The sequence below is a fragment of the Ambystoma mexicanum genome, chromosome 8 (assembly GCF_040938575.1).
Source record: "Ambystoma mexicanum isolate Mex_15411 chromosome 8, UKY_AmexF1_1, whole genome shotgun sequence".
Lineage (NCBI taxonomy): Eukaryota > Metazoa > Chordata > Amphibia > Caudata > Ambystomatidae > Ambystoma > Ambystoma mexicanum.
Window position 1 is genome coordinate 1,208,642,201 of NC_090929.1, and position 12,296 is coordinate 1,208,654,496.

General features: G+C 44.6%; 1 protein-coding gene across 2 annotated transcripts in view; it reads right to left on the reverse strand.

Moving 5' to 3' along the window:
* Positions 1-12,296, reverse strand: part of PCGF5 (polycomb group ring finger 5) — a 1,257,849-nt gene that overhangs the window by 503,091 nt on the left and 742,462 nt on the right. For both annotated transcript variants that reach the window (XM_069611309.1, XM_069611308.1), the window contains exon 6: positions 6,214-6,356. In XM_069611309.1, coding sequence (XP_069467410.1) covers positions 6,214-6,356 — 143 coding nt within the window. The remainder of the gene's footprint in view (positions 1-6,213; positions 6,357-12,296) is intronic.

Sequence of the window (12,296 nt, forward strand, 5' to 3'; positions counted from 1 at the left end):
TCCGACGTCGACTTGTCATTGTGTCGAGGCCTCGACTGCTCTCGATGAGAATCAGGCCTTTGTCCCGTGGTCGAGGGCGTGCAGGATTTGGCTCGAGCCCTTTCCTTACCGGCTTCAGAAGGTGCAGTAGGAGCATGGCCTACTTGCTTCGAGGGGTTCTGGCTCTCAAGGAGTCGGACGAGGAAGACAAAGTAGTTGATTTGTGATGCCTTTTCTTCGATTTCCTCAGCGATGACGAGGAGTGGTGGGAGCTACTCTGTGACATGGACCTTTTAGTCTTATTCCGTCGAGGAGAGTCATCCCTCGTTTCATCAGAAGAATGATTTTTCAATGGGGAATTTTCGGAGAGTCTACCTACTGCAAATGTCCCTTTACGTTCCTTCAGAACTTTTCCGGTCATCGACTGATACTTCTGACAGGCCGAGGTCTTGTGCTCCACACCGAGACACCACAGGCATACTCAATGTGGGTGCGTGTAAAGACCGGAGGGGGGGTCTGTGCTTCCGCTCTCTATTTGGTTAAGGAGAGACACAGAGACCCCTGCCAAGATTCTCTATTATTGGTAAACGTGGTCGAGCAATCAAGGCCTAGCTTCTCGGGAGGTGATGCAAGCTGGTTCTTAAGTACAGTGTAGTCCACAAGCACCCACAAAGGAATGTCCACACACTGTATCGGTTAAAACACAGTCTTTATATAATTAATATTCAAAGTGATGTACACTATCACGATAACTCACTTTGTACTCAGAAATCAACAATGGCAAATATGTACAGTTCTAAATTGGTACCACTAACGTTATCAGATCTCATTAAAGTGCATACGGTCAGAATGACACACAGATCTAAATAAAGAGGAAACCAGCAGTAGAGAGAGGAAGGAAAGCAAGATGGTTGAGCAATTGGCAGAATACTGGCCCCGTACGACTAGACACAGTTCTGTGTGGAGATCCCCCCACCTGGGCAACCTGTAGAGGAAAGATACAAGCCCAGTCCATATATTGTTCACACTAGACTTTCCAATAGTTCTACAACCCCAAAGTACCTTGGCTTTGTAGCGTTCCGTGTCGGGGAATCAACGGCCCTTCTTGAGTGTCCTCCCTTTCAGACAGGAGTCACGGGTCGTCGAACGTCCGATGGAGAACAGGTCGAGCTACGACGGGGAAGTGGCTGCGTCGTTCCTAGCGGTGCTCGTTGCCGGGGAAGCGTAAACGTCCTGCAAGGAAGAGGCCTGCGGGGCACCTCGGTGTCGATAGTTCTGGACCGCAAAGAGTTGAAGAACTGTGGCCCAGCAAGGGCGTCGAGTCGTCGGCATCTACGTGGTCTTTGGGTGGCGGGAAACCCACCGGTGGATGCTCCTTGGCGCGACGACGGTCAGGCCTTCTCCAGCAGGATACAGCGGCGACGATGCGGACGAGAGCGTCCTTGGATCAATGAAGTTCTTAGGCAACGGGAGCACGGCGGCTCCAGTCGGCAATGGCGGTCGGTGACAGTGGCGGACAACAGTCCGGGCGCTTCTCCTTGGAGTTCCGCAGCAATCCCTGTATTTGGTTGGCAGCCTGTCGAAGGTCTGTCTACCGGGGAGCTTAAGCAAAGATCTGCTGTGCACGATGGTCCCTCGTAACTCGGGAAGAGGGCGCCTTACCAGGTCCTCCCTGGGTCAGTCCTTGAGGCACAGCAGCTTTCAGATTGAGAAGGAGAGCAACAGCAATTCTTCTCGTCCAGCAGGGCTCAAGGTTAAGCTTCAGTTACTCCAGTTACTCGTCGTAGTGGATTTCAGCTTCCGAACACGATTCCTAGCAGTGAGAGGTCCACAGATATACTGTTGATCTCCTATTCATTCCGCTGGGTCACACTCAAGCATCCAATCACGACTAAGGTCATTCATGCAGGCAGGCAGCCAATCAGGCACACGGTGCATTCAGGCCATTCACTTCTCTCCAGACACTCACAACAAGTTATGCGTATTGGGACGAGTACCGAGCCATTCAATACTCCAAGATGCATTCATACCGGTTTCAGGCAGGGCTGTCTCAGTCACTGTGTCAAACACCAGATCCTAGACACCCACAACATAGAATGCGTATTCGTCACACACTCCATTCACCCAGGTCCCACCCACAGGCGTACCAACAACATACGGTTGTTGAGAATGCTCCAGCCAGTCTGGTCGGCACTTCCCCACACTACCATATACGGAACTTCCACCCAACAGCCAGTCAGGGGGAAGGGACAGAGGCAGGGCTTCCCGGGACTTCGGGAAGATCAAGGTAACAAGCGATGGAAGGCAAAAGGCCATGGGGGCCATTTTGTTTCCATCCGGAATCTACCGATTCCAATGACAGGGCTCGGGCATCCCAAAACGGAGGACGCTCAGGGCACCAGTCATTTCAGCACGGAGCTGCCACCAGCCCATACCCTGCTCTGTGGGTCACACACAGGTGCCCAAAAACATACACTAGGGGCACAGGGTTGTACCCCTACCCATGGGTGCCATAAAGGTATCCCACAGTCTGTTCACCAAATCAAAAGAGAGAGAGCTGCACCGCCAGGAGTCCCACATGAACTCCTGTGCAGAAAACACGACAGAACACACGATAAAAATCAGTAAAGGACAAGGATACGGAGGCCCTGTCCCTCCGATGCATTTCCAGCATCACAGTGCGTCAGCGACATCTTGGCGTCGCAGTCTTGGCATTTTTTAAACCCTGTCTTCGGGGTAGTCAGAGCTGAAGATGAAGATATTAAAGACAATTTTGCGAAGAAAATGATGAAGCGCGCCATAGTTCATAAAGAGAAAGCTTACTCGGAAAACCTGAACTGAAGCCATTGAGCGCTGCGCGTGCTATATATACACCTTTGATGACATCACCCTCAAGACGCAGGCCCTGAAGGGACATGGACTCGACCGCATCTTCGCACAGCGTCCTGAGCCGGAGAAAAATTCAGAAGCAGCTGAAGCTGGATATTGGAGATATCAAAAGATGAGGAATACGTGGGAGGACACAATCCATTCGAAAGAAACTTTTTTTTTAAACTCAGTGCCAAGTCTGGACAGACAAATGTGTGAGGGGAAAAGAAACATGATGAATGTGTATACTGCCTCTATTTAGATCACAATGTGTCAGAGTGTCATATCGGCCAGCCATTTTCAGCCAGCCCCAGAAATGGGTATGAAGGCACGCTGTGTCTGAGATTGAGGGTTAGAATAGACCCATAAAAAGGTTGAAAATGGTAAAGGTCTCTAACACAAAAAAAAAATTGGAGACTATGGGCCTCATTACGAGTCCGGCGGTAACCGAGGCGGTAAAACCACCTGTTTACCGCTGGACTCGTATTACCATTCCGCCTCTGTGATTCCCGGAATTACCGGGGCATTACAACCCCGGTTTCCCAGAAATCACGGAGGCGGAATGGTGTTAATCCCTATTCCCATTGAGTCCTATCGGACTCAATGGGAATGGGGATCATGGAAACACCGGCAGCATCTCGTAATGCTTCCGGTGTTTCCTCGTCCGCCTGCAGGCGGGTGGTGTTAAACCCGCCAGGTCAAACCTGGCGGGAACATCACCTCCCGCCTGCATGAGTCGGGATCAGGCGGTCCGGAAACAACGGTGGCGGCGGGTTTACCGCCACCGTTATTTCCGGACCGCCTGATTTGTAATGAGGCCCAATGGTTTCCTTTTTGCATACCAAACCACATACTGGGAGGGATTCCTAAAGCGTCGCATTGAAAGTGCTGAAGGAGCAATCTCGTGTTCACCGTTATAGGGTGAATCACGTTTTAGCTGTGTGCCAGACTTTGCACCACTGCAGCAATTTGCTGACACCCCAGAATCATTTTTAAGTAGTTGAAACCAATTTTACACTAAAGTTAAGTGACTGCATATTATAAATTTGAGTTAAGAGAACAAGCATTGTCTAAGCCAATAGGTGAACAAGAATTGTACATGCTAAGCGTGAATCAAACTTCCCAAAGCCAAAGAATGGTGCACGCATTGTTCTATGCCAAAAAGGATACCCGCATTATCCAAGCCACGAGGGTGTAAGCATTGCCTAAAGCCAAAAGAGACTGACAAGATTAATAATCAAATTACTCTGGTTGGCAAAATACAAAGAAGCAAAGGCAAGGTTGGGGAAGGGAAACCTGCTGCTTGTGATTTTTCTATGAAAGTTGATATAACTCACATTGCCAAAGCCAAGAGGATAAGTGGAGAATTACTTCCTAAAGGTATTTTGGTTGTTGTTGTTACAAACAGACAAGTGTGGCAAAGAGGTAGCCTTGCTTACTTAAAGGTGTTGAGGTACACAGAGAAAACTCTTCTCTTGTCTGAACAATTGTTCAAAGTCACTAAGATACAAACTGTTGAAGCTGTGGTAATACTGTTGGTTGTCAGTCGATTTCAAACTTCTGAAGCACCATTGAAGGTGGAAAATTATGAGGCAGGAGAATGGCCTCGCATGGTGAAGTCTCGCAAAGTCTTGCAGAAGTTAATCTGAGATGAGAGTTGTTCAGGTGAAAGTAGAAGTGCTGTGAAGACATCATGATAAAGATACACACTGTGATTTATAATACTACCTTATCAGGAGTTGTGTTTATTTGAACCTACACATGGAACTGTGTTTCTTCTTTGACATTTCTGAGTGATGACAAAGCATTTCGGCCTTAAATAACATTGATGCTATTTGATGAAGTGGGAAGTCATTATTCAAGGAAGAAGAAGAGCTTTTCTGTTGGTTGAACTTTGGTTGACAGAACTTTCTTTTGACACTTTGAAGGGGCCAAGAACTAAATTTAAACTTTATTGCAAACTCTGATTTTCTTGTTTCTTTTTGTTGAACATTGAAGCTGAATCTAACTGGAAACATGAGGGAAGGGGCCTCGGGCCTAGGTTACCAAAAGAGACTGTGAATATATTGGAAATATAATTGTTGTTGTTGTTGTGAATTGCCATATATTTTTGTATAGTTTGATTTTTAAGTGTGAGGGTCAGATATCCTGTGTTAGAGTGATTTCCTTTAGTTTTGTTAGGCAGACAATGCTCAGCAGGGTAGGGATAGTGAGGCATTTGATCAAACCTATGATTTAATAAAATGGCATATTTTTAAAAAATCATCTAAAATTGTCTGCTTCACATTTCCAGCCCCTCACACTACATATGGGCTGCAACCAATCTAGCATATATTCTAGAATTACAGAGGGCCCTAGCTCCAACAGTGGTGATAAGACCAAAGCCGCTCGTGCCTTGGCAAAGGTATCAACCATATGTCGCCTGAAGTCCACCCACTGTGAAATAGCAGAGGAGCCAGTAAGAAAAGGTATCTTCAGTGTAGAAGGAGTGAGAGGACGAATAATGCTGCTTTGAATTGTTAAGGGAGGAGTGGAACCACTTGTGGTGGCGTTTCTTTTTCTCCTTATGATCACAAGCTCAGTTTTCATCTGGCTTCTCCTCGGGAACCCATACGTTCTTGGGCGAGGCTCTGAAGCCGGTGACTTCAATGGTGTGCATTTCCTGCCTTTGTGGAGGAAGGTGCTCCTCATGACCTCCAGAGTTTGCTGGTTCTCTCAAACCAGCTTCTTACATAAAACACCATCACATATGATTCGGCTGAAAATAAATTAAACTGGTAAAAGGTCGAGTGGAATGGAAGATTTGGTGTGGGGGTGTGCCACCACTTGCAGGATTCTGACGTTAGCATACACAACTCTCAGTACTTTGCCTGCTCTGGGATCACATCACAGGAGGACATGCCAATCCTTTAAGGACTCCGAAAGAGAAAAACATATCTCCCATTACAAGTAAAGTGTAGAGCAGATAACAGACATTAGTTTGGAGAGGGAAAAAGATGGAACCAAGTAGGGAAATTCTGTGCAAAAGAACTAAAAGGCAAAGAGCAAAATATTGCCCAGCCAGCAAAGGATGCAAATGCCATTCTAATATTTTTCCAGACTGTGCTTTAAAAGCATTTCATGTGTTGCTCAAAGGGTAGTCACAGTGTCTGAACAATTTCATAAAAGATATTTTAATGCAAAAGCCTTTTAGGTTTGTTAAAACAGATGTTTTGTACAAGAATAGTATTTACTTCTCGATAGCCTATGGATATGTATTGGAAAATGCTTTAAAAAATGCAGAGGTAAACATCCTACTGGTATCCAATACAAATATCCCTTTATATTCAATACTATAAGGAACATTGAATGCCATTATTAACTAACCTTAACTGTGTTATCGCCTGTCTGGCCATTATTACGTAGACAGTCCAAGCAGATGGCAATCTGTGGGTCACTTCTGTGATAGTCTTTATCTTCATCATCACCTTCATCTTCTCCTCGTGGCCTTTTATATTTTGGGCTATCATCTGAAACAAAGTAATAGAAGCAATTTTAATATACCGCCAGACAGAGAGATAGCAGGAATTGTGATAAGCAAACTGTCTTAATCAAGATATGCTAGGATAAACAGAAATATGTCATGCTTGGTCATTAACACATTGGTAATTTCAATGCAACTGTATCTCTTTTGCTGTTTTTCAAGACCTTAGGTTGGAACTACAGGTGGAGGAAGGACCGTGTTACTCTGGTAATTTGGTGCTAGGGAAAATTAAAAGCAACAAAAGAAAAAGAATCACGAAGCCTGGCACTGAGGTGGCAGATCATCTTGGACACAGTTAAAGCCAGTGAAAGCAGCCAGGTAGCAAGAGTTAGAGGGTTGAACCAGAGGATAGCTTTCACTCGGTGGAGGCAAAGAGAGCATATCCACACCATCAAGGGAGGGTTGCTTGCTGCTATAAGCCCATATTTTGTAACCCCTTAATTAGCGCCAATCAAGCAATGACCTTCATATCTGAGGTGGGGGAGTTAGAACCCTGTTCTAATTGCGCAACCATTCTGCAAGAATGGACACTAACCCCACCGGCGTAAAACTAGGGAGAGGGGAATTCTGCCGGAGGCTCAGGTGAACAAACCAGAGAACATCACTCTGGTCAAATCAGAGTGGCAGGAAGTGGGTCTTATGAAACACAGTGGCCAGGACTAGATAGAGTACACAAGAGATCATACATGATACTGTGACATTGCAACTGGACTAGACAAGGTGAAACATCAGAGGCAGGGCAAAGTAACCAAAGACCACAAAACACGCTGGAGGTGCTGGCATGAACAAAGCAGGGGAAAAGACAGCACTCGCTAAACAACTGCTCATTAAAACAATGCAAAGCCTCAGGGAGGATTTTAAAGAGTTGTTCAAATCCAAAATCTCAGCACTACAGAAAGATTTGATGGCAGAAGTAACAGAAAATAAGCAGAAGATTTCTTTACTTGGAGGGCAAGTGGATTTGAGGGAAACAGAGGTGACTATGAAAAATAAAAGAGTTCCACATTTCAGATGAATTGAAGGAATGGCCCTGCAAACAAAATGTGCACACCTAGAAACTGATCAAGTCGGGTAAATGCACGGAATAGGTATCAGAGAGGGATACAATCTAGACAATGGGCTTCATTAGGAGTGTGCCGGTCGCGGCAACAACTGTGCCAGTAAGCTACCAGCACTGTTGTTGACGGACCTGCACACTCTGAGTTCTGCAGGCGGGTGCCCTCCCGCCCGCAGACTTTGACGGATGCACCGGCTCTGTTGCACACAGTGCCGGTGCATCCGTCCTCCTCATTCCCATTTGAGTCTAATGGGACTCAAATGGGAATGGGGAGTTACTTTTTCCGACGCCTGGCTGCAGGGACCACTGAGGCTGTAATGCCCCGGTGATTCTACATAGCCGGCGCCAGAAAAAATACACGACTCCAGCGGCAGCCTGCTGCTTTTACAGGCACGGTTACTCTCCAGGGTCGTAATGTAATGAGGCCCAATATCCCCAAATACGTGTGCACCCTATGTATGGGTGCAGAAGTAAGAGATCGACAGAAAGGTTTTATTTTTTAATATTTTTTAAAGGTTTTTTTTTTTAAGGTTTTAAGATTGCTACTATCTTTTATTGCATCCAAAAGGAAAGGGAACATCCTACCTATCCCTAATGCTAAGAGGGGTTTCTCTCCCTCAAATAATAAACTAAGGAACCTGTCAGGATGTCCAAAATAATAAGTGTCCACCGTCACGTCAACTCCTACTTCTGTCCCTAACACTTGAGCACAACTAAAGATAAACTAAACTAAAGTTTGGGTGAAGCCCGGCGGTGTAAAGGGCAGAGGCTGTTTTGTGGCTGTTTGGCGCTGGGTGCGTGGGTGCTGAGAGTCTTCATGACGGGACAGATTCAGTGGAAGGAATACCCTGAAAGAACACGGTGTGCTTTGCTAAGAACACTTGCAGATAACCGCACAAGTAGAGGCTTGCGATTTATAACGCTAATGTGGAAAACCGTGGTCTGCTCATTGCTTTCGGTCGGACTCTCCTTTGAAAAACTCCCTTGGCCCGTGGAGCGGCACGCTTCTGAAGGCTTACGAGGCCAGAGTCTGACTCGCTGTGGAACAATCTCCTTTTACAATGGAACCCAATTGGGCACCTTCTAGGAAACAACAGCGCCACCCCCTCACCCGACTACAATTGCGTCGTGAAGGCGGAAGTGGAGGTGACGCGTTTGAAAATGTAAGCCTGCTGAAAAACGGGACTGGCACTTTGCATGTAAGTGATCAAGAAGTTTGAGCGCATTGTCTAACTCTGCCAATTTAGCTATGAACCACAATGCGGCCAATGATAACCATGTACTGCTCACTCTAAACTTAATCTCAAATGCAAACAATACAGAATGTCTCCACCCAAATAATCAGAAGGGCTGCATTAATAACACAACTTGTGCAGCTTTTGATAATATAGATCGTGCAGCAGCACAAGGTTCAGTGACCCCGAAAAATGTAGAACGGGACGTAACCCCATTATCGCCCCATGAGCTTCTTCCTACATATGTTAAGTTACCTTACGGCTGTTCACTTCACACTATCAAAATCCCCTCTGATGCTGAATTGAAAACATTGAGGGGCACAGATCGTGTGTCTACATTGGCCGCTATGGCGTGGGTTGCAGTAACTAAATTAAAAAATTCAGTGAAGTGTCTAGCCAATAAGCAACCCCTTAGGCTGCAGGGACTCACCTCAGATAGTATTGGTGCCTGGATTGAGAGTGCGAGCTGGATAGAAAGTGTTAACTTTTCAACAAAGGCTGATATTGTAACATCTCTTTCAATACAGTCTCAATTGAACGCACTCACCGAGTCTTGGCCTGAGAGTAGTGCCTCTCAGCATGCGATCGCAATGTCCGGTCAAGTCGCATTACCCATGTCATCCCATAAAAAAACGGACACATTGGAACACAAGGAATTGCCTTTAAACACTCAATCAATTGATGAGTTCATGTCTCAAATGAACACTACAAATCCATCACTCAATCCGTGTGACAAAAGTCCAAATCCAAGGAAACGGCATTATTCGCTGGCCATAGTGAACAAACTATTACAGGACTTAACTGAAATGAATGGCTCATTAAACATCAAAGAGGCTGCAACGGATGCCTCATGTGAACAACACGCCATAGATAGACAGTTCGTGAATAAACCCCCTGCATCCATGAACAATGCCTCTCCAAACAGCCCAGTTGCACAATTGGCCTGCTGGGTCAAGAAAAAGACGTCGGATTGAGCAAAGTCCGCTGTCAGCGGTCTTTTGTTCACAAAATCGAAAGAGATGTCTCAAAAGAACAGCTTATTCAACTCCTGTTGTAAACCTCATGAGTCCTCAGCTAAAAGACCTTGCAAATGAAGACAAAAATGAACTACAAGAAACATGCAATTCTTCATCATCTACAGGTGAATCCTCATCAGAATCTTCAATTATGGAACGACAGTATCCAAAAGAACGACGGCTACAACACAAACCAAATAAACCTCAACTTGACAAAGAATACTCTAAAGCAATGTTTGTAAAATAAGTCTTAAATGACATTAGGCCGTATATAATGTCCTCACTCTCAATATCGATTGCGCATATGATGAAATTGTATGAGCAAATCAATGACAACATAAAAAATCTCTCAACTCTCACAGCATTAATGAATTATAAACCGACAACTGGAGATTTCGATGATGTCAATTCGAAATCAAAAATAGGGGACAATATACGCAGAATTGATGCTTCCATCAAAGAACTTGCGGACCAAAAAAAAAAACAACTGTGAGGACAAAAGATTATTAGCCGATTTGGCTCGTGAAGCGTTGGGCATTCTCAAATACAATCAAACAGCGCACATGGCTGAAGAACAATCAGAAGCTCCTAAGTCCTTAAACGTGGACAGCAGACCCAAGACAAATTAATCAAATTTGATGAAGATGAACAAAACTCAGGAAAACTTGGGACCCATTGCTTGCTCCAACCCCGAGCCTCCTCCCCCCAAAACACCTCTAATGATGGCGAGAGTCGCGAGCATGGTAATGGAGCGACCAACTCAAACCAGCTCTTTAATGAGCTGTGAAGCAAGTGACTCCAATACAAGTGGTAAACTACAGGCAGAGGTTGCTGTTCCCCCTGAACAAATGCGACCAGAAGGAGAAATTTGTGATGATACGTCTCCAACAGAAATGGGTTCTCCACGACCATCCACCTGTGGTCATGGTGATGGTCTCCTAAGCAATCGGAAGGAACGTGAAATCTCTCTGGATGGCGACCAGGATAGAACTTATGCAATCTTCCAAAAAAATAACCCAAACTTGGGGAAAATAACTAAAGAAAAGAAACTGAAGAACCAGAAAATCCAAAAGAAAGCGAAACAATCTGGGATCCAGAAAATTCCTGAGGAATTTAAAATCTGTAAATGTGTTCGTAAACTCGGAACAGAATAGAAACAAGCTCCACATGGCGGAACAAATACCCAAGACAAATGCCGATAAATGTCAGGTAGATTGCCAGGCTAATTTGGCTGTAGCAGCTGAAAACTCTTCAAATGAACTGATGAACATGTCCACATATGAGGACAATGTCTCGCTGGATGAGAGCCAAAGAAGCTGTTTCGAAAAAAATAAGGAAATTGCTCCCAGAACCATACATCTAGAGTGGTTACCTGTTGAAAGCATTCAAGAGTCTAATGCTCAATCTTCGGTGCTTCCAGCAGCACCATTGATTCCGAACCTTATAGATTCGCTTGAGAGAACAGCCCAAGTGCCGAGACGCACTTGTCAGCTGCTGCTGCCTCTAGAAACTCTTGAAAACCCAACTATGATAGATAACTATCGAAAATTCTTAACTCTAGACGAAAAAAGAAGCGCTTTATAGCATTGAATCGAAAAAGCGTCAGCATAACTAATCAGAATCTCAATAAACAAGATCAAGTGAGATCAATGACAAATAATACACAATCTAGGTTTGAACCCCCTGCAAGTAAATAACAAAATATGTAAAATATCTCATCCAAAAAGAACAGTTCAATTGAAGATCAAGATAGACAGAGCACATTTAGCGAGATACCAAAAATATCTAACCATCAGGGGAAAACAACAAAATACCAATTAATTATTGAACAAATTCTGACTTGTAGAGATGGATTAACTCTAAACAGAAATAATGTGTTGTGTCTTCTACATCATGTCCCTGGACTAAGATCAGTAGAATCCAGTGACATTTAGACTGTTGAATTCATAGATGAAGTGCAAAATGACAAAGCTCGCCTCTACATCAATTCAAGATTAATATGTGATTTGCTATTAAACAATGTCCCCTTCATACTGTCATTAGGCTTTGATATTCATGAAGAAGTACTGGATGACATGGTTAGTAAAACGGCTAAAGGTGCTATCAGCATGAATCAAAATGACTGTCTAACTTCGACTAAATTAATGTCTGATAGACAAACCCCAGTAGAGAATAGGTCTGTGGATCATTTTGAAAACAAAAATGGGAGTGAGACTCCTAATTTGAAAGAAGGAGCAAGGTGGCCAACAGAAGTAATTCAAGGAGAAAAAATTAAGATCACCTTTACTAGCAAACCAAACACTAAGCAAGACATTACCCATCGATTGAGTAATGTGAGTGATTCAAACAAAGAGCCAAAATGGAATTGGTTGGCGGGGGTATTGGGAGGTCAATCCAGCTAATGCCAGCAAGGGCGAGAAGGCCTGAACTTTAATATGGTCTCTTGGAATACTAGAGGTTTTCATCATCTATTCAAAGAATCTCTAACATGGACTGAAGGAGGCGATATTATATGCTTACAAGAGACGTTGTTGGCTAATCCTCCCACTTCGGACGAGTTTCATCTAGCAATAAACCCACCCATAATGAGACAAAAAGGCAGACCTTCGGCTGGGCTA